A 27,702-nucleotide genomic window follows, 5' to 3' on the forward strand; every position below is an offset into this window, starting at 1 on the left:
CATGTCCATGGCAATTAGACGTATAGGTAGGTATAGCCTATTATACTCTTTATACCTGCACACCCTTGAATACACTACTTATTTCTGTGTGAATGCGCGCGCACACATACAGACACGCACGCGCACACAAAACATAAGGGCAGAAAAGCACTCTTTCCCTTTCCCACAAAAACACTCAGTGGAATGATTACCTGCCTTGCCACTCAGGGGCCATTTGCTGTTACCACAAAGCTGATTATCTCACCCCTACAGGAGGCTGTGTTTGCGGCTTTGCGATTTTCTCCGAAATGCCCACACGGCTATTTGTAGAAATGTTACCTAGCTGGCACAGGCTGCAATGTGTTTGTGTGTCTGTGTGTGTTTATGCATGCGGTATGTTTGTGTCTGGGTGTACGTATGTGTGTGCAAAGTGTGCATTAGGCGGGTGGGTGGGTGTTTGTGTGGAATGGGAGGCTGTAAGAATGGAGGGATGGATGACACAAACAGGGCAGAGCGGTAGGAGGCTGGTGTCAGGGCCCTACTCCCACTACCAGGCTGGATGCAGTATCTGACAGCTGACTGAGAGTCTGCAGGCCCCCTCTTTACACAGTCCCACCAAAAGGTCAGCACTTCAATCAGCTCCGCTCTCTGGATGCCTCTCTTTCTCTCCCACCGCAGCAGAAGCCTCAGTTCGCCCCCTTGATGCACACTTAGCCGTGCTTGACCGGACCTCGCAGGTGGAAACGCAGTCTTCGTACACAAGAAAACAGCCCAAAAACACTGCTGCACTGCTGGGACAGTGTGTGTGTGTGTGTTTGTGCTGTAGATCTGTAGCATGTGATGTCTACAGTATACTCAGGCTCTGTATTGCAGTGCTACTTCCCTGGCGGATGATTATGCATGCTGGATGATATGTGTAATTTTGGTGCACTTTGCTGTGTGGAAAATTGCCATCCTCAAAGTCATATTTGGCTCATCTCATGAACCTTTTAAATTTTCCGGACCTTTAATTTTCTCTCAATCCCGTCTCAGGTCTCTAATTTACCTTCACACACCAGGCACTCTCAATATCCTGTACGACCTGCCGCACGCAAAACACTTTCTCTGCTGCTACTCAAAAATAGCACTTCAAATATATTATTTTACATGATAGGACTGGGAAGGTTACTTTCTCTATCGGATTACTTCAACTCATAAACACTATCTGATTGCTTTCAGTTGTTTCTGGATTACTTCACCTCCAAAATATTGAGTACACAAGATGATGTTGCGTACTCAGAGAATTTATTCTAATTGTTAGACACTGTATTTTAAATATTATCATCTGTAACAATGACTACGTGTTATTTGAAGTTGTATAATGATCTAAATGATAAATCTGCCTGTAATTAAAATGTAACCAAAATGTTTTTCCCGTTTGTGAGCAATCAAACATATCATTTCTTTCATTTTTTTCAATTGTAAGGTATGCGTAATCTGATTTTTTAGCCACTGTCACTGTCACATTTTTTAAAATCAGATTAACTCATGACCTGTCATCTGTCACTCCCCCGTTCTTTGCATAACTGCCTTATTATTCACCTATTACACTGCTTTTATTTTCCATAATCGTGTCTGTGAAATTAACAGGTTTCCCGTTGCTGTGAACGGCTTGAATTATCATTAACATGAGGAGCGAAATGTCAATGGGGTGTGAAGAGCGTCCCATGATTTCATGGTCTGAAACCAGAGGCTAAAAAGTGCATTGATATAAAAGAGATTAAGAGGTTTTGTGACTGAGTATCCACTCAGAGCCACTCATCAGTGTTTTAAGTCTGATGAGGTTAGGAGAGAAGTCACTCCATATAGTTCTCTCTCACCATCCATACAAGCGATGACTAAGCCCGCATTCAAGATGGTCTGAAGGCAGTGCGTTCATACAGCATGCAGAAAAATACGCTGATGGCTTATTACATTCCTGTGTGTCATGTTTGAGTCTCTGCCAGCACATAAAGAAAATCTTGTGTCCTTATTCAGGCCCTGGGCTTTGTGATTCAGTTTATTGCTCACTATTTCACTGTGAGCTCTTATTATAATGAAGGCTGCCTGAGGACAAGCCCACAACTGTCCCCTCCTGACCCTCTCATGGCGTCTGGCCCAAATCTCTTTTTTGTCACAGCGCCACTAAAATTTTGAGCAGGCTTTCAAGCTGCAACAGCATGGCTGCTTCGCTGACACCGAGGGAGGCTGCACACTTGCTACAGCTTGTTTTAAGTATGGAACAAGCTGAGCATTTACATTTACAGAGCATGTCCTCGCAACATTGTCGAGCTCGGGGTAATTTTGCCCCTGAGATCATCATAAATTATGATGATTCACATGTGCTGGTCAGAGGCCCTCGTTCAGTATTCCCGCTATGATAGATTCAACAAATATAGCCCACTGAGCTCTCACAAAGCTGGGAGCTGCTTTGTGTAAGAGCATCACTCAAAGATGACACCGCAGACTGTCATAGCATGTATCATGTGTTGTGCCCTCTTGGGTGCAGACTGTGCAATCTTTGAATTACACGGCCATCCATGGTAGATAGTGACTTATCTAAGACCTCATCAGGCCTAAAACACCCAATGAGTGGCTCTTGAGTAAGAGCTCTTACCGAATACTCATCGTCCTTTATCAATGTACAGCACTTCATCGCTTTTATACCGACGTACAGCTCTTCAACGCTCAGGTCAGACAGTTCGTTTATGAGGCATATGATTCATTATGTGGTTGAGGTGCCTTGACATTTTAGAGATTTCAGAGTGAAATGCTTCTTGATGTGAACTGTTTCTTGAGGGAAAAGGTAACTCAATGAGGGTGACACAAGTGATTTGGATTAAAAATCAATTACTGCCACTGACAAATGCCTAACAGTGCCAGTTGTAGTCCACCAGAGTCTTCAGCTGGACATGCTACAGAGGAGACAAGTCTATTAAAGTATCCTCTTTCCCAAAAACGATGGGATCGCCTGCCATGGGCGCACTCCCTGCTTTAGCTACACGTGACTGACTGTAAAAGTGAGAGACCTGGGCAAGCACATGGAAAGCACATGGCGATTCTCTGCTTTGCCTTTCGATGAAGACGGGTGTTAAAGTGGGGAGGAGGAGAGGGAGTGGAATACAGCCTGGTTTCAACATCCCCAATCATAAATCTGGATTAAAGCAGAAGTGGTGGTTTTGACAAGACTGTTTCATCTCGCCTGTCTGGTGCATTACTAACTCATGTGTCTCCAGGCCCTGAGGCTGACTGATGAGTGAGTAAGTGTGTGTATAGTGTGTGTACTGTGTGTATGAGAGTGTGTGTGTGTGTGTGCAGCTGGAAGGAGGAGGCAGAGATGAAAGAGGCAGACAGATAGGAAAGGAGAACAGAGAGCAGGATGTGAGTCCTTCAGAACTTTTTTTATTAATGGAAACAGACTTAAATCTCAGTCTACCAATCCACACTGGCATGTCCTTTCTTATCACTGGAAACAGATATTTCAACTTATTTGACAGTTATGAATCACATCTGTGCTCTCAATTGTCTTAACCTATTGAAAGATGCTATTTTCTCTCTCAGCCCTGCAAAACAATTCCATTAGTTTCCCCTTTATTGTAAAATGTCCGAGAGGAGAGGCGTTTTAGGCATTTTAGATTATGAGAAGTAAGATTGTGGTGGGCTTTATGTTACATGATTATCATTCCTACACTGCAATGCTTCTTAGATTTAGACCATTTCTGAGTTGGCCACAGGTCTAGGGAGTGGGAATTTCTAGTGGCTAAAAGCTATAATATTAATGAGGTGAGAAGCCGCACTTTAGCATGTAATAAGTCTCTAATAAAGCTTTAAAAACAATTAGGTACCAGTTTCATCATGGACATTAGCATGGGTACAACTGTTTATGTTTAAACACTGGTGAAAAGGGTGTCCGTCCGGCGTGTGCGCTCACACTCACACACACGCTTGTTAAAAGGCTCTGGAGAGTTTTGACATTCAAAATAAACCGGTTGTGGTTTCAGCTCTGAAAGCCTCGAGTCGGCACGTGGATGATGTCAACGCCTCCTGGAGCAGGTCTGAGCTGAACCCTATGGTTATGAAACAAGAGAAAGGCCCAGTTTTCCACAGGATGGGCAGTGAAGAATGACTTTTCCTGGCATTGCAACAGAAGCCTGAGGTCACCACTCATAACAAACATACACTGCAAACACATTTTAAGCACATCAAGGCAGTGATTTAAGGTTTCAAACAAGCCAAGAGGCAACCCCGTACCCACATGTATGAGAGCAAAAGTGACTAATGCACAACCTCTGATCAGTTCTGATAGCGTTAACATACTTCAAAGACAGGAAGTTTCATAAATGAACTCATATTGAAAGAAACCACATCCAGTAGCGGTTATGCAACAAATACAATGATAATGCCAATTCCTTCTCTGAAATAGTGGTTTGATAATAAGCAGACTCAAAATCTGATTATTGGAAATGCTTTGTTGCAATATACAGTATAGCAGAGACATCTGCTGCCACCAAGTGGCAGAAAGGAGAATTACTACATAGCAGACAAACTGGCTTAGTAAATTCTGTTTATAGTTGGGTAGCCTTTTCCCACACAATATGGGCTCAATCACATCTAATGAATTGCAGAGAGAAAGCAGGGGGAAAAAAACAACAAAAAAAACTCAAGGTAATTCCAAATAAATTTATTTGTAATTGCATCCACTGTACAAAGCAAGCGTGAAATCTTGCGGTTACTGACTTGACTGAGCTGGGAAACAGACAGATGGACTGTTTAGTTCCTTCAAACCAACATAAAAGATTTACCTACAGGGAGAAAAACAAAAACACTAAATGAGTAAGTTTTATACAGACACAATACATAACAGTATGTAAGCTGTATTAGTGTTTGATGACAGATTTCCTGTCAACATTTTCCACTTTGAATGATATTAACAGTTCACATGGTGAATTTGGTGGTAGTCTACACCACCTGCACACAGGTCAAGTTATTGCCTTTACAATGAAAGTAAAGGTCTGCATTTTTAAACAATGAAAACATAGAAGTAAGTAAAAAGATGTGGTTCTAAATGGCCCTGTGTTATTATTCAAATTGGATGAAAAAACATAAAATAAAATGTATGGCTCTGTACATGCCAAACAATCAGGTAATGTTTCAGCAGCTGAGGTGTCGTACCACAGGTTTACTCCAGCGCCTTGACGATGGCCTCGTTGGCGTCTATGCTGATCTGAACCTCTGCCCTCAGCGCCTCGTCAGATGCACCGGCCATGTCAGACTGGGCCTTCTCCAGGTTGGCCTTGGCAGCCTGAGGACAGACAGATAAACAGAATGGGTATAGATGAAACACAATAGCAGAAGCTACTTTGATATAGCCCACAATTCAGATTTACTAACGAGGGTGATTTTATTTTGATTGGAAAACAACTGTGTTAAAATGATCAATTATAAGTCATATTTATTGATATGGTTCGGCTGTGGCTTCCTGAGTCAAATTATTTACCAACCAACCGGTCATGAGGCTGAGGCTGACCCACTTTAAAAAGAAAAGCCTCTAACTAGGCAGAGAACAGAACCTGCCAATCATCCTGCTATCCTGAAAACCTCCTATCCTTAACCTTAGTAACAGTGAATTAAAAAGAAGCTAGACATAAAAAAAGAGCTGGCAAAACTTTCTATCATCCAGAAAACCTTTTGAGGTTACGGGATGTTAAAAATCAGTGCAGCAAGGTCAGGGAGGAATGAGTAGAAAAGTGGGGAAAAAGACGAGCACAGAAAATCCCCACTGCCTCTTTGCTCTGAAAGCTCCATTTGTCACAGTAGCGATTAGAAACGAGAAATGCCAAACATAGCTGGAAGTTAAAGGTCTCCCAGTGGGGATTTGACACATCTGCTATAACTCAACAGTGACTGACCTTTCCCTCCTTATTAACAGCGTGGGCCCATGTGCATTGTTACTGCAGAGTGGAAGAAGACAAGGAAATAATAACTAATTTACCGCTATGAAGTCAACTTGACAGTGACACTGGCACTGCCCAAGGTCAAAGAGAAAGACACCTCCATGGCGAGTGTCTAATAACGTAGTCTAGTATTAACAAGATTGACATTTAAACAAGGACTTGGCGTTGAAATCTAACTAGAAGATCGTTGAGCGCGGATCATCATCAACTGGGAGGTGATCATCAGCACAGTGGATTAAAAAAAAAAAAAAAATCTAGTCCAGGGTCAAAGAAGTGTCTCTCGCTGTCAAGGACCATGTGCCAAACTAGGTTGAAGGATCAGTAATTACACAAGCCTGAACAAATTGGATATGGAGACTCATCACACAAATCTCATTAAAACATAAAAGATCCATATCGAATTGACTAACCCACACCAAACTGACATTTTGAAGACGTAATTTGTCAACACTTTGAGTCATCCCTGCTGGATGTTCAGAGTGAAACTACGAGAAGATGGCACCAATGATTTCACATGTTCCCAAATGTGAAAGAAGTGTGGCAAAGCAGATGTCCTGAGCTCATTTCAGAAACAACAACAAAAAGACATTACGATCTGACCATATGTGTAAGTGTGAGAACAACTGACCTGGGGACACTCAGAACTGTGGTGAGAACTGAAACTTGGCCACTTCTAGCAACACAGACTATGACTGTTCTTCCAAGCTAACTTTTTTGTAAAGTTTGTGGACAGAAACAATTTTTAATGGGTTTAGAGGGGCAGATATTAGCAATGTTTTGCACCGCAGAGATAAAAAAGAAAAAGGAATGGCATCAAACCAGGAAGCTGTCAACTTAACACACATCGTACACTGTTACTACTACGTTGTTATTTTTTTGGTAATACTCTTTATCCCTGGAAGAGAAATTCATCTTTTTGCTTGCCCACCCCCACAGGGAGGTCAAAGTTCAGGGTCAGCTACAGAACAATGGAGCTGTTGGGGATTCAGCGTCTTACTCAAGGACACCTCAGCAAGGCAGATATTTACTGTATGGTATCAGCAGGTTTCAGAAAGCAACATTTAAGACTCTTTAAGACGTTTTGAATGCTACCTGGAATTGAAAACCTATTTAAAAACTAAAAAAAAAAAAGAAACAAAGCTGGCAAAACCAGCCTGTTTATAATTGAACATAGCTAATGAAAGTTCTGAAACTATAAATCAGTATAAGGCAAAAAAGATAGGAAAGACAGGAAATGAATTGTTAAGGAACATGAAGTCTAACTGTGTTTAGTAAAGCAGACATGAAGTACAAAGAAACCTGTCGTCATGGTGATAAGACCTCTAATAACTGTATTTAATATATTTTAATACTTAAAGCCTTAAATTTAGATTATTTATTTAGAGACTTTGAAGGTTTTGAACATCAGGCGGTCCTCATGCTCGCTAAACCACAAATGCCACAGAAGGTGATTCCTGTCATTTATTGATCCCTCATTAAAAATATGTCAAATAAAACCATCATAAACCATCAGACTGCTTAAAATAGAGATCAGTGTCTCTCTTAGATGGCTATAGCATCAAAGCATATATCTGATCATTTAGATTTCAAAATGCAGTTGAATAGAGGAAAAGGTCAGACTATGGAGAAGGCTGATCCCTCGTCATGCCCCTCTCTGGACAGTGTTCCACAGAGAGATGATGGAGAAACAAATAACACAGTGAGGCCAGGAGGAACCAAGAAAAATATTTTTAGATTTGAAAATCACTGTGATCTTTAGGGATGTAACAATAGAGTCAGCTAACAGTTTGGTTTGATACATGATACTGGGTTCAGTATCATGTATCAACAGTTCAATGTTATCAGGATATTTTGAACAAAATCTGAATTAAGACAATTATGAATCATGTTTTATTTCTTTATACATAAATAAATAAACATTTCTCACTGGAAAGCTATGCTTTTAAGACCTCTGAAATCATATTTAAGACTCCAACACAACATTTAACCACACACCAGCAACTTGAGTTTTTTCCATTTTGTTGTAAATGGTGCAGCATGTTGCTAGTGTTACCTGTAAGGCAAGGCTCTTTAACAATACTTGCAAACAGTTTTTGTCTTGTGAGTCGTCTTGTTGCCGTTTACTTACTTAATTGGAAACCCAAAAAGCTGCCATGCAGAATTAAAACTTGGCAGAGCAACCTGAATCTCAGTTTCACCTGAGTCAGTCTTGATGCCTGCTTTGTCGACACTGTAGTGAGTTCAGATGGGCTCACCAGAAGACGACCCGAGCTAAAACTTGCTAGTTTTTGCTCTCTAGTGTTCCAACCATGCAAAAGATAAAAGACCATTCTGAATGTAATTTCATAGATATTAGACTGCAGCTAAAATCACAAATAGCTTTTCAACTCCATAATGCATATCACCAAATTTTTGGATCACAAAATTTAATGTGACAAACTTTCGTTACATCCCTTGTAATCTTAAAGCATAAAGATGCAACTTTGGCCTAGATTTGGTTGTAAATGTAGGCTACACCTAAAGCATAAGAATTCAGTATAGATGCAGCTCTAGTATATATATATGTGTATATACTGGAGCGAGGTGGACGCCATCTCTACTCACTGCAATGTCCAGCTGGTCCAGGGGAACAGCCTCCTCAGCCAGCAGCTGCACTGAAGAATCAGCGTTGACTGTCACTGACCCACTGCTCACTGTCAACACACACACACACACACAGACACACACACACACACATAACAGTAAGTACATATGCCCACATAGCACATTAACCACACTGCCTTTACATATGCTTTACAGTGAAGCCAAACAGCCTCAATGTGAACATTACTTTAGCTTCCTGACATGGCTGACCCCTGCTGGATGGTCCACATTCAAGCTGTTAAGCCAAAACATTAGAGCTTGCTCACAAGCATTTCAGCTACCTAGATGATCCCATACAGTCCTACCGGCCTGTCCCACAGTACGAGGAGAAACAAGAAGCCTTTCCAGTTAACTCTGTGTCTCAAGCCAATGAGAGCAGCTGCTTGTCCAGCCATGACGCATATCTGACTGATATCATGGTTGCATTCTTGCCAGCAAAGTGATGGGCAAGAGGATCAAGGCTGCTTGGTTATAATGTAACACTGAACTCAACAATTAGGTCTGAAGTAGCTGGACTTGCTAACTGCCACATGCAAACTCATTTATTATTCATGGCACATTATTTAGGAGGGTGATTAGACAGTTGTGCTGGAAGTGTGCAATTATGAGAATAATGAACATGCTCCATCTTATGGAAATTGAGTATTCACCCAGGCCATGGTATACTTAGTCAGATATTTGTATTTCAATTGGGACAATTATCCATCAAAATAGCTTTGTTATGATATTACAGAATTGCCTCCAGCTAAAATTTCAAAATATGTGCTTGCTGTGCACAGTGTTGCCTAAGCAATGTACACCAAATAAACTGATGACATTGTACTCTGACCAGATTTTGCAGTGTGAATATTGAGAATGACACCACTGCCATTTCTAATGATCTTGCGAGGGCAGATATTGACATTTGAAGAGGCAGATAGGAAAAAAGTGATGACATCAAACCAGGAAGGTGTCAATCTACATGGTCCACTGTGTACATACTAATAGATAGTGATCTCTGAGATTAATTGCTTACTTGTCAAAAATGTGTCAAATAAATCTCCATTAGACTCCAAAACATAAGATAAGCACCACTCTTTGGTGGCATTAGCAACACAGCATAAAGCTTTCACCATTAAGCTTTCATCATTCATTTGAACAACAGGAAAAATCACTGACTAGTGGGTAGGCATTTCCCCAATTATAAACTTCTGTTTCTGTCGAGCATAAATCTTACCAAAGTATTTAGCGGCGGAGCCGTCGTCACTGAAGACTGTGACGACCCCGGGCCTGAGCACCTGCAGGGTGGGTACGTGGGCAGGAAGGATACCAAACGCACCGGTCAGTGTGGGAACATCTACCTGTTTCACACTGGCCCCGTTGAAGAACACCTGGGAGAGGAAATACAGACATACACGCAGTGAATTACAGCCCTATCTGAGGAATTTAAACGATACCAAATGATCAGTATTCAAAGTTGCAGCTTCAATAACTAATCTCAGACTGTAACCTGTAATGTACTGAAAACAGCAGAGCCTCCTTATCAAAAGGCAATATAATGCAATACACTAGAAAGTCTGTCACTTTTCTATGTAATTCGTTTAATGCATGAGGATATGAATGTTTTTGTTACAAGACATTCTTATTATTGCATATCAGTACTGCAGTTGAAGACATCAAGTGTCTTCAGTAACAAATGGGAATAAGGAGCGCTGTTTGAAGATGGACACTGCAAACTAGTGGGGCACAGGACTGTACTATTAAAACAAGTTTCTGAAACAGGAGGTATAGCTAAGCCCTGACATGAATGTCAAGGTTAGAGCCTGTTTTAAAGTAGTCATACATAATGGCCTATGACCGAGCTAGACATGTCAAACAAACTCCTAGATATTTGCAAACGCATGCATGTAAAGGGATTAACTCAATTATCAGGACTAGACACGGGCAATGCTTCAGTGGTCACCGGTGCAGACACCAAAGACTTCCCTTTAGACTGAATGACAGCTAGCTAACATCACTTGACATTTAACATTAGCTAGCTAAGCTAACCCGCTAAGTTAATAGTACATGTGTCCTGTCTCAGCTGTGTGTGTGACTTCAAAAAAAATGTGCACGACAACGAAACCGAAAATGCATTAGCACAGAACTGCAAAATGACATGTAAACTGAGTTATCTGCAAACTGTGCTGAAGATAGCGAACCGTCAGTGCATTCAAACGAGAAAGCTAACGTTAGCTGTTAGCTAACTAGGTAGGCCCGCGAAGCCTCGCTGGTCGCAGCCTCTCCTACCTGTGTCGGGGAGGCGAAAGTGAAGGACATCTGCGGAGCTCCGGAGGCGGCCTCGGCGTAGCACCGAGCCTGCCGCAGCACGGGCAGGGAGCGGCGGAGAAACCTTGCTGCCATCATACTGGAGAATTACAGTTTATTCGGGGTAAATGTGAATGACAGAGTTCCCCAAGCCCTTGCGTGAAGCCAGTCAGTGTGTGCGCTTGGTAGGACAAGGACGTTGGTAACCTTCCCATAAGGCTTTACGGTGGCGCAGAGGATGCAGGGAAGTGTAGTCTGTAAAACGGAGAAATGCAAGCTGGTGGATGTAGTCAACGCCTGGAGGTGAATATAAGGTTCATTATAAGGCGGTTTATCGCGTTGTGTATTAGGCTATCAATGGTCATCATATGAGCTACTTTTAAAAACTCAGTCCGACCAATGGGTTACAATTTAGTAACAAACTCTGTGTAGAGCTTCAGATACAGACAAAGACTATCTGGTTTTTGTCTGCAACTGAGCCAGAAACAGCGTTTCTATTTTATGTCTTGCTGGGTTTACGTCAAACACAACACAGAGTGGAGATTGAGTGTCCCGCATTGGCAAAACATTTATTTTTTCACATCTATTTTATCTAGTAAGGTATTGAGTATTCACTGCCAGTGGATGGCGCCATGAACACATGGACTACCATACACCAGGACTGGACCAACATTGCTGCCTTTTTGTGTGCTTGTAAGGATACCCCCTTCTCTCTTTCTCTCTCTCTCTCTCTCTCTCTCTCTCTCTCTCGCACTCTCTCTCTCTCTCACTCTCTTTCTCTCTCACACACACACACACACACACACACACACACACACACACACACACACACAAGACTCAATTGTTATTACACTCACAATCATAGAGCCCTGATGAAGCAAAAATTCATGGCTGTGATGGGACATACTGTATGCACCCTCTGTCTCATTACCACTAAACACAATTGCAAACGAGTGAATGAGTATCCAATATGATGGATAATGGATCAATAAAAAATAGTAGAGTAATAAACAGTATTGGAGACAGTAAAAGCATGAGTAGGCTAGATTAGTCAAGAGCAAAAATGGCAATGAATAGAGGAAAATATAGCAGTTGACATTCAGGCTTCCCCTTGATTAGACTCAGTGATTTCTATAACAGTGAGGACTCAGCATCAGGATGATTTTGAGTGGAGCACCTTCAATCACTCCGCTTTACCTCACTCCTTACGTCACGTGGTGCGTCTCTGACTGGGTGGTGGGCGTGTCTTAAGCATTGGGGTTTCATTCATAAATACTTTTAGCCTTAAAATCCAAATTAAAGTGTTCAGCGAGAGTTTCATGTTATTGGCTTATTTCATGGACCGTATTAACTGAGTAGGTGAGTGGTATCTTTGCTGCATGCGTGCATGATTATTTGTAGGATCCATTCAAATCGCAGGCTACCTTCTGTCGGTGTCACTGCTGAAAATCATAAGCGGCTGAGAAATATCTCAGCCGATAATAAATATATATTAGCCTTGTTGGACTCGTTGGAGTTTAGCTCGTTTCATCCATTTTTTTTAGGTTTACTTGCGGCTTAATTTCACGTGTGAAGTTAGTAATGTGATGTGATTTTGCATTCCTTGCAGAAGATGGTAAACCTCCATAAGGAAACTGCTGCCACTGCCAGAGCCGATGTTCATTATTTTCTTTTTCCGAGAAAAAATTATCGCAGTACCGGGCAATTAGATGAGTGTGTATAGGCGCGCCCATTTCTCCTATAATAAACAGGTTATTATAATGTCCAAAAAGGAACTCTTACAATTTGATTTTGTTCTAGTCGAAGTATTGAGTAGTGAGCTAATTATTCTTATGTTATGTTATGGTATGATAAATAAAACGCTATTCGAAAAAAATTACCGCAAACTTATGCGTTTATAACAGATATATCCCGTGTGAGATACGAGTAATGTTGCTGCTAGCCTGAAATTTTGTTAAGCAAGAGAATCGGGACGGGATATGAGATAGAGACTTAAGCTGGGAGACCCATGTCTGACCATCTGCTCAGTCAACTAATCAATACTGGAACAATCTCCATGTACATGATTAATCATTATGCCATATTCAAGTGCGATAGCTTTAACAGCACTTACAAGCCTACAGTAAGCACTTCTCAGTAAAGGATTCGTCTACCAATTTACTCTCTATATGTTGGCCGGTTCATACTTTTACAAATGACTGTTTGATGTCAGATAGTTGATTTTCCTTGGTTGAATCTCTTGATGCCAAACAGCTGACAGCATAGCATTACTCATTACTGTAATTAGCTGTCTTTTTTATCTGGTTTTAAAAGTGTGTTGCGCTCAGTGAACAGAGTGAAGCAGCTTTCCTCAAGTTAAAAAGACCTCACCAAGAACATGTTGTGATGTCAGGCAGCCTATATCTCGAGTCTGGTGAAGTGCAAAACTTGGTCCAAAATAATTTTTTAAGATCATTACTAATGAAACAGACTCTGGGAGCTGATCTGTGAGCTTAAATCACAGAATTTCAGCAGAATGAGTATTTTGATGATTACAGTCACCTATGTAAAACTATTTGACTCCCCAAACTACAGAGAAACTAACCAAAGCAATGTATTTGTGTTGCCAGGCATGCAGCAACCCAGTCCTGTTGCTCCCGGGCCACTGGGCCAGCGCTGAGGGGAACACTGCTGCTCAGGCTCAGCTGGGTGGGCAGAGGTGGCAGAGGCAAGGCTGAGGATGCAGCAGGGGAGCTGAGGAAGAGCCAAGGAGCCACCGAGCCAGACACACACACACACACACACACACATCCAGAGCTGCTGCACACAGCCCTCCATCAGGGTAAGACGCTGGGTGGTATGAAAGCAGGATGTGGTACAGTACTGCAAGGGAAGCATTCTGGTCGCAGGCTGATGAGCGTCATTCCCGTAATGGTTTTCAGGCTTGGAGGGTAGATACAGAGGCTGGTAGGCTGGCAGCAGAGAGCGAGGCAGTGGCAGCAGCTTACAGGTTGTGGTACTGAAGTTGAGTGGATGTGGTGCAGTCGGCTGGCAGGCAGGCAAGGAGTGCTGAGTGCTGCTGGCATGTTGCTTCTCCCCTGCTGGGTGAGTAGATCTACCGAGGAGGTGTTCGTCTTTGTGTGTGTGTGTGTGTGTGTGTGTGTGTGTGTGTGCGTGTACGGCGTGTGTGTGTGTGTGTGTGTGGATGTTTGGCGCAGCAGTAGCAGTATTAATGGCTATGATCTGTAAGAGGGAACGCATAGCAGCAGCGGTAGCGGCGGTAGTGGAGCTGAGCCGCTGGAGCCACTGCTTAGTAATAGGATGGTTTTGGTGTGTGTTTGTTTGTGTGTGTGTGTGTGTGTGTGTGTGTGTGTGTGTGTGTGTGTGTGAGTGTGTGAGAGAGAGGTAGATAGAGAGTCTTCAGGCTGATATGGAAATATGGAGGACGATTTACAGCAGTGATGCTAACATTTTCATCCTCTGTGGGATTCAACGCACGCGTACAAACACACAGACACACACACACACACACACACACACACACACATTTGGTTTCTGCTTCATCTTGCAGTCTTTCATGGCTGTTAAGGATAAAACATCATTAGGATAGATTTTGTGCTGCATTGTTTTATACAAAAATGCTGCAAAAATGTTCAAGACAACATCTGAGTCCAGACTTTAATGCCTGATAAGTCAATTCACAATATTTCATAGACACGATTCTCTATTACTGGACCATCTTGATTCTATATATTCACAGTAGTTTTGTGCCATGTTTACATATCTGTTGTCTAGATTTATTTACACAGATAGTGTGCAGTAGGCCTGGCATTTAAATCTGTCAGTTTGTGGTTGTCTTTGTGGTTTGATGAACAGCACCAGAGACCTTCATTTCCTTTGTATGTGTGTGTGTGTGTGTGTGTGTGTGTGTGTGTGTGTCTCTCAGGGGGACTCTCTAGCTGGCCTGGACCATGAGCAATGAGTCTACCGTCTGGAACATCCTACCAGAAAACTCCACAGTAAGTCTGCCTTTCACCACTTGCCTATTCTCAAACTTCCTGTGTGTGTGTGTGTGTGTCCGTGTGTGTGTGTGCGTGTGTGTGTGTGTGTGTGTGAACCATACTCTCCCTCGTATTCTCTTCTGGCCCATTGACTGGTTAATAGAGAACATCCTGACCTGGACCTGAAATAATTCAATCTCTGATCTAATCTCAGCTTTAATTTCCCCTCTCAGAGAAATTACAACCTGACGTCAGAGTCTAGCGCTCATTAACACTTGCCGTGCTCTCGCGCTCGCAGTGTGCAGCACAACTCGCCACACACAGGATTATGCGTCTAACATCTAGAATACTACGTTATCTATCGGTAACCTTGGTTGCCATGTCACTCTGATATTGCCGTGAAATGACGAGGCCTGCAGACCTTTTCTCTTCTGCCACTCTTGAATTGCCATCCATCTTTTCGTTTATTCAATTTCAAGCCTGTTGAACACACAGCAGCCTTCATAAAGTCACGACTGTACACGGCCACAAAGAAATCTATTGATGGAAAAAAATATATTTACAATTTAAACCGGATAAATAATGACAATTAAAAGGATTTTAATGGATATAAGGAATGCTGTTTGTATTACACTGTAAATTGTGTTTTGTAGATGTGACTGCATGATGCTTTATATTGTCTGACCAATATTGACAAAAACACTTTTTTTTGGTGTGGTGATATATCATACTTATGCAGTGAATTAATCAGTTTCATACTGGCAAGAGTTTTCCATCTCTCTTTTTTGTGCATGCTTTTGTGGATGTAAGAAACTGTTTCAGTCAAGGAAACAGGTTATTTCAAGATTTCAGAAACAAAGGCTTCCTCTGAAATGTTCCTCTCAAAATTAACTGAATATTGCCGTCTCTAGCAGTCAAGCTAAGGTAGTGTAGAGTCTCTAGCCCAACCCCTTCGATGGTTAATGCTCTGTGAGAGCCTTCCCATATCTAAGGTACAGACAGGTTAATAGCCCTGGCATCCATTGATTAATTGCACTGTGGCATTTATAGATTCACTGTATGCACGGAAACCAACCAGTGGGGCTAAATCAATCTCTTAAAACTGAATGGTGTAATTGGGAAGGTAATACATCTGCTGCAGTTGATATGGAATGGCAGCATTTCATGTCGCAAATCTGCCAAGTTCGCTCTCACGTACAACATTGATTATTTTTTGCACTTGGCACTTTCAAACATGATTACATGAATGGTGTACTGACACCATGTCATTATATCCTATTACTAAAATGTGAGCTCTGAATCTGAACTGAAATAACACCATACATATTTCATAACTTAGGCGGGTAGTACTGTGTTACAAGTAACAGAGGAGGCATCTGAGAAAGAAAATATGATGGTGGGTAGAGAGAGGAGGTGTTTCATTCATTCAGTTTTCTCTCACCTGAATCCCTCGGCTCACAAAGGGACTGAGGGAACAATCAACCAGCAGCCCCGCTACAAGTGGTTTCCGCAGTGCTTTGATGTTCATGTGGGAAGCTTTTTGTTTTTGCTCTCTCTCTCTCTCTCTCTCTCTCTCTCTCTCGCTCTTACACCAGTGCACTGAACGTCTATCCTCAGGACAAGAGCACACCTGCCTCCTTTCCCTTTATCTCCTTTTCTTCCCCTCACTGCCTACTCAGAAATTTTTGTTGCATTAAGGTGCAATCACCAACCTCACTCCTGAAACAATGGATTTGCCCGAATGATTAAAATCACATACAATTTACATCCATGGGCACAATAGATACCTCCCGTGAGTCATTTTGAGTGTCCTAAAATTGAAATAAAGGGTTATCTGACCTCAAAAGCTTATCTGGCACAAAATCAAAGTCAGTAATTTGGCACCTCTGTTCTTTGATGCTGCGATCACAGTCATTCTCCCATTCTCTGAGCCAATTTTACAACATTTTTCGATTTTTAGTGATACTCTATCAATCTCACAAAAAGGAAAAATTCTGTTTTTGCTTGCCCCCCTCCACAGCGAGGTCAGAGAGCAGGTAAAGAACAGCGTCCCAGGAGCTGGTAGGGATTCAGTATCTTCAGCAGAGTGGAAGCTCACTGCCATGAGGGCTTGAACCCGGACCTTTCACTTGAACGACTGTGTTGTGTTATGTATGTGTGTGTTGGAGGGATGGGGGGGGGGGGGGGGGGGGGGGCTGTGAGTGTGCATGTGTGTCTATGTGGGTTCACTGTCAGCTGCAGTGTCAGCCCTGCACGTCTCCTTCGCCAACGTCAAGACATTTCAAGCAGCATCAACTAAAGCCTAGATGATGGCTCAGAGATCTATTATAAGTCCCTCAGACCTCATGCAATATCAGATACAACTCAGCAGGATTAGGTCCTACACCTCCTCTGCCACACAAGTATTAGCCCTTTACAAGGTGTAGGGATGCCAGCATTTGAGAAAGACTGAGTCTGAATCGTTTTCTGATTCCTTCTGAGACTACAACTACCTACTGTCTCTCCCCCACCTCTCTCTTACTCCCTTTATCTATTTATCTATCTATCTATCTATCTATCTATCTATCTATCTATCTATCTATCTATCTATCTACAGTGTCTATCTGTCTATTTATCTATCTATATACAGTATCTGTCTATCTAACTATCTGTCTGTTTTCGCCCTCCTCTCTGTACCTCAGGAGATCCCATTCGAGGCGACGGGGCAGCAGGATGGCTGCTATGTGCTCCTGGTGATCCTCTCCACCTTCCTGGTAGGAACGCTGATCTTCATCTTTGTCCTCCTCATCGCCTGCCGTCGCTGCTGTCGAGAAGGGCGACGCTATGCTAGGTGAGACACACACACGCCACACACACATTTAGGCATTTAACTGCCACTCTTACCCAGAGTGACCAATGAATGCAACAGCGGAATAAGCTGAAATTAGAAGATTCCCAACATTGTAAGCATTAAACAGTAAAGACTGATCATGTAAGCGAGAAGTGAAAAGAGCTACAAAATAAGAGCGAAGGAGAGAGGTGCTGTATAAGGGATTGTTTTTGATTTTTTTGATGCACGGCATGCACACACATTCAAGTGCATACAGTTTGTTGACAGAAACCGCTCTTCCTGAGCTCACATGCAACTATTTAGAGATAAACTGGTGTTCCTACTCAATGCGTATAATTGCGCAGTAAAATAGGGCTCATTGTAATTGCAAATTAAGCTAACCACTTGAATCCTCCTGTTTGCTCCACCCAGTGCATCTCAAACCCATCTTCAGTATGATTCATGTAAGAGCGGCGAGGGTGTTCAGTTTGGTACAAAACAGTTTGTGCATACACAAATCTGTCACTCAGGGATACAGAGACAACTGCTGAACAACTTAAAGCATGTTTATAATAACAGAAGGCCGTATCGCAGTAGGTGGCAGGAACAAATGATGTAACTCTATAGATTATCATGTAAGTATGGTAAAGCAGGATGGCACAATGCATTAACTCACTATAGAGATCTGTCGTGTGTTTGTCAAGGCCCCTGTGGGGCTGTTATGAAATCACCTTGATGGAAACACATTCAATATTCATGCTCATTTATTTGTGATTCATCTGTGTTCACTCAGCAATAACATGCATACCCTCAAGATGCTTTGTCCCTTTCTGCAGCCAGGCAGGCATCATCTCTAATACTTGAATATGAGAACACAGCGGCTAGATGCAGATAAACAGAGAGTGCATAGAGGCTGAGACGGGAAAAGGCGAGGCTTGCCGGGGGAGAGCAGAGGAGAATCGTGCAGACTGGTACAAATGATGAGTGTAATGAGATTTCATAGCAGCCATCGGCGGTGATTAATCTAGCGCCTCACCCAGCCATGTGTGCACACACACACACACACACACACACACACAAACACACACACACACACACACACACACACACACACACTGGGGAGGAAGGGGGCACAGAGGAAATGAAAGAGAGAAGAAGCACAGATCTGGGTGGACAGAGAAATCCCTCAAGTCATTCACACACACACACACACACACACACACACACACACACACACGACTCGTAGCATAGCACAAAGGAATCAGATGAAGAGAAATGATGGGGTAGAGATTTCAGTTTCTTCTTTCTGCCTCATAGAGCAGATTCTGGGCATGGGATTTGAGAAGCATGGAGGATCAACGGCAATTAAGGACGATATCAGAGGAAGTTTCTGCCTTTTAGAGATACTATCAGGATTCAGCTGCCACAGTCTGAGGACCTGCATTGTCCTAATTATCTCAACATTTAAGATGTACAGTAGGTCCCTTTGCCAACAATCTCTACTAAATTGACTTGCCTGGGTGAAGAAAGACAAAACAAACTAAGACAAGAATGTATACTACCAGTCAAACATGTCAGTCACACATGTTTTTCATTATCTTGAAGCCTTTTGATCTCAAGGCTTATGCTTAAATGCTTGACATTAGTTTTTTAGACAAATATAAACAGTGAAGTTGATGCCTATGTATGAATTTCTTTCCAAAGCCTTTGCCTTTCCATCAAGGCAAGTGTGGCTACTTTAAAAAATCTAAAATATAAGATAGTTTTGGTTTGTTTAACACTTTTTTGGTAACTGCATAATTCCATTTGTGTTATTTGATAGTTTTGATGTCTTTACTATTATTCTAAAATGTGAAAAACTGTAAAAAATAAAGAAAAATGCATGTGTCCAAACTTTTGATTGGTAGTGTTCATTACAAAAAAAAGCAAAACAATAAGAGGTTTACCCTGTATTTTCTTTGTGCCTTTAAAAGATGAGTGGAAACTTGCAATCCAATAAAGCGCCATGCTTTATCAGTTCAAGAGGTCCCCTGGCCCTCAAGGTTATCAAGTTACTGGCAATGATTTAGGCGCTCATTGATTATACAGCCAGCCAGCCAGCCAGACAGCAGGGGAACGGCCTATGCAGTGAACATATGGCCTTGTCCTTTGTTGTCTTAGCTACATTTCTGTGGTGTCGGCCTGTATGTGTCCCTAAAGTGCAGGTAAGTCAGTCAGGCTCGGTGAAAAGTCAAATAGCACCTCAGCGAAGGCGTGCCTGATGTGTGCCGACTGATCTTAGGGCCTTGTCGATGTGGCAGCCGATGCGGTCGCCTGTATCAGCTGGGTTCCACAGATGAAAGCCAGACTTCAGGGGTAATCATGTCACAGCATTGATCTTAGTGTTTCTGTGTGCCCCAGGGCCAGCGATGACCCCGAGAAAACCAACACCACCTACATGGAGGAGTCTCAGCCCACGCATGGTAAGACAAAAAAATGGATGAAGAGAGGAGGGAGGGAGGGAGGACGTGGGCGGAGGAACAGATAAGGGGGCAAGTGAATGAGAGAGGGAGGAATAATGGAGACGGGGAGGCAGAGGGATCGGATTGATGGAGGGATGCTAGAAGCTGGCGTATTTTTATTTCGTCAGCATAAAAGCGTGATCTACCCCATCAACATATTGCCATCTCAAACCAATTAGTTTAAGCAGTAGTGCCATTCCTGGAACACATTTTGAAATTTTGAGACCAGTGAATGCACTCTATCTCCAATGAAAATGATTTATTAAATGGCACCAACAGTTTGGCACTGAGCTGCTTTCGTAAGGCGTTTTTTTATTGTTTTTAGTTCTCCAGTCAGCGTTTTGCCATATTACCATATAAACTCTCCACAAAAGTGTCGGAACATGAGCTGCTTTACTTCGCTGATACAGTGTGTCAGTGTAAATATAGATCTGAGTTGACTTCAGACAGATTTCTCCTTGAGCTATGGTAATTCGAGAATATATTTCAATATATTAAACATTGCTTATTACTTGGGGCAAAGCAATATTAGTGCACATAAAAAAGTATAAAACATAAAATTCTGAAGAACATTGACTTTAATTTACTGTACGTAAGTTACAATTGCCTTGAATGAGCAAACCACTCTCTCTCTGTCTCTCATTCTCGCCCCTCTTTCTCCCTACTATCTCTTTATCTACCCATACATTTCCCCTTGTCTCTCTGGACAGAAATCACCATCAGGGTAGATGAGTCGGACTGCCTGTCGGTGGCCAGCTCCCATGACCAGGAGACCGAGCGCTTCCTCTCCACGGGCACCACAGGCCGCCGCGTCTCTTTCAATGAGGCTGCGCTCTTCGACCACGGCAAGAAGGCCCAGGAGAAAGGCCGCAGGTCAGACAGACACTGCACACACACACACATGCACACATAACCATACGCACAAGCCCACAGTCAGAAATCTCTATACTATTCAGTGTTTAACTCTCAGCAATTTCCATGCACCCCAGCTCCGTTACTCTTTAACAGAGATCAAAGGATGACCCCATTTTACTGTATCCATCTCTCTGTTATGTTGGTTAGATAAGGGTTAAGTGAATGAATTCGGAATGCATTATGTATGCTATGGACACAAAGAGCTCTCACTCTCTCTATCTCATTATTTCTCAGTGGCCTACTTTTCTCTCAGAACCCCACCTAAGCCTGATATGCAAATGCTTCTGAAGGAAATATTCTGTTGGGCTAAAGGTTAAGTGTAGCTGCAATGGGTTTGAAGTCAGATATCATTTTGTTGTTTATTGTGGAAGAATAAACTTATGTTGTGAATGATGCATAAAACAAATGAAAAGCCTAGTTTTGTGGTTTTGGACATACAAAGAGTTGTATGCAAGCGTATGTCTTGTCTTAAAAGGATTTGTCGTTTTGTAATTGAACGCCTGTACAAGTAAACACAGTGTGGTGTGTGTAAGTGTCTGTGTGGTATTTAGCTTGTTATTTGACCCCATGCGCAACCAGGTACACCCTGACCGAAGGGGACTTCCACCACCTGAAGAACGCCCGGCTTACACACCTCCACATCCCTCCCCCGGCCCTCAAGATAGTCACCATCCATGAGTGTGACTCAGCCGAGAACACCATCACCATGGCGACGCGCCCCGCCGCTAAGTCAGCGCTTTCCATCTTCCAGGTGACAACCCTGACCGCTATTAGTCCTGATGCCTCGTTCGTTACAACCGGGGCCAATTAGAACATCAATCACGGGTCAGGCCGAGAAAATGTATCAACCTAATGTACCCAAACACAGGGATCATGGATCTTTCTGCCTCCTCATTTCAGCAGGCCGTGTGCATTGATTTCCCATTTAGGTGAGGTTGCTCAAGCACTGGTGCTGCACTGACAGCCTGGGAGGGAATCTGGACTTGATATTCATTAATAGATGTAGCCTCTATTGATATGTTCAACTTAACTTCTCCAGAAAAGTTACTCAGCAGCCAACTGTAGACTGTGGTGCAGCTACCAGGTGTGATTATGTGTAGCTGGATGGCTGTGAAGCAGGGAATTGCTTGCATGCTGATCAAATGATTAAAGAAATATTCAAAAGGTTAAAGAAAAAAGTCAAATTCTGTGTGTGTGTGTGTGCTTCCCTTCAGCCGATGCTGTGCCCCCTACCACAAACAGCGCTGACCAGCCTGAGCACCAGTCCCAGCTCTGCGCTTCCCGGAGACGCTCTCAACTCTGTGGTGGACACCAGCTTCAGCAAGAACACCTCCGCCCCCGGCACCAAGGAGCCAAGCTCCAGCTCCGTAAGTCACCACCCTCTGTATATTAATTGTCACACAGCTATGATAAAGACATTTAGAAATTCAGCATGTCAAATATCTCATGCCCTGTGTTAGATTTTCATATAGTAATGATGTTTAAAGACTACACACGCGAATACTCAACCTCACAAGAAGAAATGAGTGCACACAACTGCAGTAGCTCATGTTTTGAAACAAAGCACATAGGTCAACATGGAGTTTGTGGAGTTAATTATTTGTAGAGTGAATAATTTTTGCAAGTCAGTCAGTCAGTAGGTCGGCCACTTGGTCAGCCAGCCAGTCAGTCAAGCAGTGAGCCATCCATAAAGAGGTTAGAGGGTCAGAGAGCCTGAGGGAGTGACAACAGGAGTGGTGGTTGATGGGTAAACAAGGAAGACCCTGTGGAACAGCACTGTCAGTGGAGATTATACACAGACCACTGGTCCTGGCAGGTTTTCCTTTCTGACCATGTCTCTTTCTCTCTCTCCCCAGATTGAGATGATGGGAGCAGGGCCGCGGGGCAGAGGCAGTCCCAGCAGCGTGAGTGTGGGTGAAGGGGCAGCGGTGGGGAGCGCCGCCCCTCCCGGTGGTATTGGTGCAGGAAGCCAGGGGCCCGTGCTGCAGTTCTTCACCAAGCTGCGGCGCCACGCGAGTCTGGAGGGGGCCAGTCCCTACTTCAAGATCAAGAAGTGGAAGCTGGACAGCAGCCAGAGAGCCTCAAGTCTGGACACCAGAGGTAATGGATCCTTGGCGGCACATAGTGTATTTTAGCCATATTATTTTAAGTCTGTCTGCCAATGCATCAGAGATTGTGTGGGTTAAATAAGTGTAGTATTTCATCTTATGTTGTTTATTGGTTATAGCTGGTCATTGATCATAACTGAAAAAAATAGAGCAGTTGTATTAGTTAGTACTATTTGTTCCTTTCTTGTATTTCTATTTCTGTTCAGTGTTTTTGGAGGTGTTCCCTTGTGGTAAACAGACAATGGTTAAGCAGGGGGCTTCAGCAACCAACTGTGAGAAGCCTTGGCTGTCAGTAGCTGGATACACACACACACACAGACACGCACAGACACAGACACACACACATACACACGCACACACGACAGATGGCTCAGTGACGCAGAGTTTGGTCTTTCCAAGGCGCGTTGAGCCTGACTGAATCCTCCCTGCCGATCCTCTTCATCCTATACACACACACACACACACACACACACTCTCTCCTTCCTGCTTTTCCCCAAGTCCCCTTCTCCTCTCATACCAAGGGACCAACAAAGATCATAAAATCCCTGCTTCTGCTGGAAGCTATCTCCTGAATTAAAAATGTCACTTCAACCCTATCTCCTCCTGTTATACAATAACTTGAATTATATAACTGACCGTTCATTCTCCATGTCCGGTGCGTGCCAGGCTCTCCCAAGAGGAGACAGTTCCAGCGGCAGCGAGCCGCCAGCGAGAGCATGGACCAGGATGATAATGATGCGCACCACATAGACCTCATCCAGTACATCGCCCGCACCCAGGACATCACTTACTGTCCCAGCCAGCCCTCCACACGCCTCCTCTCACCTCCCTCCACACCACCCCCCTCCCTCGGCAGGTATCTTTAATTCCCTTGCCATTCATCCTGTCCACTGCTTTGCTGCCTTGCTCTCATTTCTTATAGCTAGAAAACCAACGGTAATGATCAAGGGTAATGCTCTGCTTGATACAGTAGGCTACAGCTCCAAGTCCCCATTCTCCACCCCTTTGCTTAAACATAAAGTGTGCTTTTGTTGTTTTTTTTGGGGGGTTTTTTCAATGTGGATATACAGTATAAGCGACCTGGGTCAAACAGTAATTGCAAATAATGCTTTCACCTGCCAGATGGGTAGGATTTACCACATTAGGACAATTCACTCTTTGTCAATAAACATGTAAATAAAAATGGAAATTGTACTTTAAGTCACAGAAAAGTATACTAAGTTGATTTTGATCATTTCCTGTTTGTCTTCCTAGCACTCGTGTGTCATGCTATGTAGCAAACCTCACCCATTTGGCACTTAAGTAGATTAAAAAATGGCCTGTTAAGTATTTGTAAACACTGTTTAACCACGGTCTGATCTCTAAGCAATAGCAATATAACTGTAAACAAGTACTGGAAAACCAACCTCATGATTTAAAGCCACATGTAGGGAATTTCCAGAGTGCATTTTTCATAGGAATTGGGACATGGGGCTTATTTCTGGCATAGGAAACCAGCCCATTCCATCGCTGACATGGTCTGATGATGTCATGATGTCCGAAATAGTTTGTAGTTCAAGGGTCATTGCAATCTTGTTACTTTACGTTTGGAGTTATAGCGAGGCCGAGTTTGCCAAACATAATCTGATTTAACAAAAATAACCACTCTCCTAAACGACTTTATTATATAGCCATTTATTTTCATTCACAAAATGGAAGTATTTAAGTAAACAAAATCAGTATTTCCTGTGTGTGTTTGCAGATGTTTGTTTTCAAAAATAAAAATAATTTCCTGGAAGCTGCCTTGAGCTAACAAAGAATCAATGATGACCCTCACATTCATTTACAGTATATATCTATAGCTACTAACATAACTCAAGTCAGCTTATGTTTCATATGCATTCTTCAAATTGGCTCTGTCCCAAGACGAGAGGACGAGGGAAATTCTCGGAATGTAGAATAACACGATATTACCGTTCAGCTGAGTTCAGTTTGTTAACAACATGCAACAACAACCATAGCAAGTCATGATTATCACTTCTCTGTGTACTGTGAACATAGCCATATCTCAGACGAATGTGTTAATTAGGTCCATGCTCTGGAACTGACCCTTGTTTTGTGTGTGTGTGTGTGTGTGTGTGTGTGTTTCTCCTTCTCCCTCTCCCTCTTTATCTTTCACTCTCTCTTTCCTCTCTCCATCCCGGTGTTTACATTACAGGTTAGAGGTAGAGGTGATGGTGGAGCCCAGCTGCAGCCACGGTGGTCCAGGGGTGATTGGCCTTTCCCCTGATCCCCAAGAGGAAGCACTGACCCTGGCCAGAAGGGAAGGTGCTGACCCTTCGGATCCCCTAGATCCCCAGGACCCCCAAGCCCTTTATAGAGACATCTGGACCCTCCGCGCGTCGCTGGAACAGTACGCCGCCTCCGACCAGAGCAGCAACAATGACAGGAACTCGGTCTGCAGTGACGCTGACAGTGTGTGTTCGCTGGGAGGACGCACAGAGACAGAAAGAGGGGGGCTTCCCAGCTACCCATCTCAGGACTTAGGGGATGAGGCAGAGGGTGGAGAGGAAGACAAGGACTTGGCGGTGTATATGGACGATGGGTTGGGGGTAAAGGAGGTCAAGAAGAGGAAGCAGGAAAGCACGGAATCAGAGAGAGGGGGCAGCGATGGAGAGACGGGGACCCGTAAGCTGCTGCAGATGGACAGTGGCTATGCGTCAATAGAGGCTCCGTCCCGCGGCCCAGAAGACCTGCGGCTGTTTGGGAGCAGCAGCAGCAGCAGCAGCCCGAAAGACAGAACGGCTTTGGAGAGGAGGCACCACTTCACCAACGCAGGGCGAACCGGCACTATCGGTGAGAGCTTCGAGTCTCATCTCTTTGAGGAGGAGCCGGAAGACGAGGTGTTGCTAGGGGCCAGCGGAGGAGTTCCCATAGAAACAGGCGCTGGCCCATTGGGCTGGTCCCCATACGGTCAGATGTTCACACCCCGGGAGGCAGCGCAGCCCTCGCCCCAACCCCCAACCCTGCACCGACGAGACTACAGCATAGACGAGAAGACGGACGCGCTCTTCCACGAGTTTCTCCGCCATGACCCTCAGTTCGACCAGCTGGAGTCGCCGTTGAGGAAGCACCGCTCCCGCATCCACCTCCGCAAGCAGTGGCAGCGGCACAAGCAGTGGAGCGACCCTGGAGTCAGACACTACCACTCCTCTTTCGAGAGACAGCGGACCCCCCTACGGCGAGGCGACAGCGTGAACTACCCGCTGGACACAAGCTACCACAGCACGCTCCCACGCATCGTCAGCGCACCCGACGAGGAGGCCAGCGACGGGACCGGCAGCGCTCCCGAAACTCCAAAGGTGGAGGCCACAACTGCTGAGGGTGGGGGGAAGGAGAGGGAGCAGGGTGTCAAGGTGAAAGTTGAGGGGGACAACAGCACTGTCAGAGACAAGGAGGACCAAGCCTCCCGTTCTCCCCCTCCTCTTCATCCCTCCATCTCGGAGAAAGATGGAGGGATGGGCGAGCACCCTGACCCTCAGGAGGACAGCAAACAGTCCGGACTCCCTCCCGATCCCCCTGACGAGCGCTCGCCCCCTCAGCTCCCTGACTCCTCGGGCTACGGCCCTCAAACCATCACAGCCGAGCTCACGGACAAACTGACTGCTAACCTGGATGAGAGGCTGTACACGGGCCTTCGCAGGACCAAGGACACGCCAACTGAATGTGTGACTGTAACGGCCACACACGCTTCTCCCGACCACAGCCCAGTGTAGCAGGGCTCCAATCGTCCTCCTCATCAACCTCACTCCTGCTGATACACACCTTTCTTTCTGTTTGACATCAGTCTCAACACAAATGGCTCTCTATATACAGTTTGAGTGGTGTGATCCAGACCTTTAAACAGACACCGAAAGGTGTATGTGTTAAATCAGTCCATAGTTAAACAATTCTCCCCAACTAACTGGGTAATTGTTGGGTACAGCGAACTCACTCGCAATGCAACCAGTCTATCTTTACGCCTGTTAGAATTACAAAGTTATTGATTACCATTTTACATTTTGTTGACAATAAAGAAAGACAAAATAAAAAAAATGAACATGGCAAATATATCACCAACAATCTAAAATTACATGGTTTTGAAGGGAATATGTTTTTTCCCATTAATTGTCTCTGTATGTGTCCATAGTCTATTTACTATCTACTTTTGTGTCTCTACTGCTGTCATTCCTCTCCTCCAGTAAGAAAAGTGAAGCTGAGAGCCAGTATTCCCTCTGCACTAGTTGATCCACTGTGAAACCAGGTGCTATAAGGTGCAGAAATCTACAGATCTGGACACAACAGTTACCTGCCAGTCCTGTGATCATGCATTACTGGGTAATGAGCGCTTTTATCACTATTCATGAGCTGAAATATTAGCTGTTCATCATAAATGAGGCTGAATTCCTGCTGAATTACAACCAAAATATGGAATTGTTTACTCATAGTTGCTCAGACTGTATGGTTATAGATGGACATGGATTACATGGA

At 43.8% G+C, this 27,702-nt stretch overlaps 2 protein-coding genes across 2 annotated transcripts; one reads left to right on the plus strand and one right to left on the minus strand.

Annotated features, from left to right (window-relative positions):
- Window positions 1–4,662: 4,662 nt before the first annotated feature.
- Window positions 4,663–11,094, minus strand: atp5f1d (ATP synthase F1 subunit delta). The gene is made up of 5 exons (XM_071521524.1): window positions 10,863–11,094; window positions 9,811–9,964; window positions 8,556–8,644; window positions 5,170–5,299; window positions 4,663–4,799 (listed from the first exon to the last, which is right to left on the minus strand). The coding sequence occupies exons 1-4, from the start codon at window positions 10,977–10,979 to the stop codon at window positions 5,177–5,179; spliced, it is 483 nt and encodes a 160-aa protein (XP_071377625.1). The 5' UTR covers window positions 10,980–11,094; the 3' UTR covers window positions 4,663–4,799; window positions 5,170–5,176.
- Window positions 11,095–14,830: 3,736 nt separating this feature from the next.
- Window positions 14,831–27,439, plus strand: cbarpb (CACN subunit beta associated regulatory protein b). Its single transcript, XM_071521539.1, has 9 exons — window positions 14,831–14,878; window positions 17,542–17,690; window positions 20,070–20,131; window positions 20,881–21,043; window positions 21,665–21,836; window positions 22,300–22,452; window positions 22,942–23,185; window positions 23,860–24,049; window positions 25,391–27,439. Exons 1-9 carry the CDS (start codon window positions 14,831–14,833, stop codon window positions 26,946–26,948), a joined length of 2,739 nt encoding a protein of 912 aa, XP_071377640.1. The 3' UTR covers window positions 26,949–27,439.
- The last annotated feature ends 263 nt before the right edge of the window (window positions 27,440–27,702 follow it).

The sequence above is a fragment of the Centroberyx affinis genome, unplaced genomic scaffold (genome assembly GCF_046629955.1).
Source record: "Centroberyx affinis isolate AG114_WGS23_722 - 3 ecotype Tasmania unplaced genomic scaffold, CSIRO-AGI_Caff_v1 ptg000893l_1, whole genome shotgun sequence".
NCBI classification, from domain to species: Eukaryota; Metazoa; Chordata; class Actinopteri; order Beryciformes; family Berycidae; genus Centroberyx; species Centroberyx affinis.

Bases quoted from the DNA above. Each gene is read 5' to 3' on its own strand.
- cbarpb (XM_071521539.1), top strand. From the start codon at position 14,831: ATGAGCAATGAGTCTACCGTCTGGAACATCCTACCAGAAAACTCCACA. The intron at 14,879-17,541 runs GTAAGTCTGCCT...TCTGTACCTCAG, and splicing joins TCCTACCAGAAAACTCCACA to GAGATCCCATTCGAGGCGAC. The intron at 23,186-23,859 runs GTAATGGATCCT...GGTGCGTGCCAG, and splicing joins CTCAAGTCTGGACACCAGAG to GCTCTCCCAAGAGGAGACAG.
- atp5f1d (XM_071521524.1), bottom strand. From the start codon at position 10,979: ATGATGGCAGCAAGGTTTCTCCGCCGCTCCCTGCCCGTGCTGCGGCAG. The intron at 9,965-10,862 runs GTAGGAGAGGCT...TTCCTCTCCCAG, and splicing joins CTTTCGCCTCCCCGACACAG to GTGTTCTTCAACGGGGCCAG. The intron at 5,300-8,555 runs GTGAGTAGAGAT...GTCTGTCCTCAG, and splicing joins TGGACCAGCTGGACATTGCA to GCTGCCAAGGCCAACCTGGA.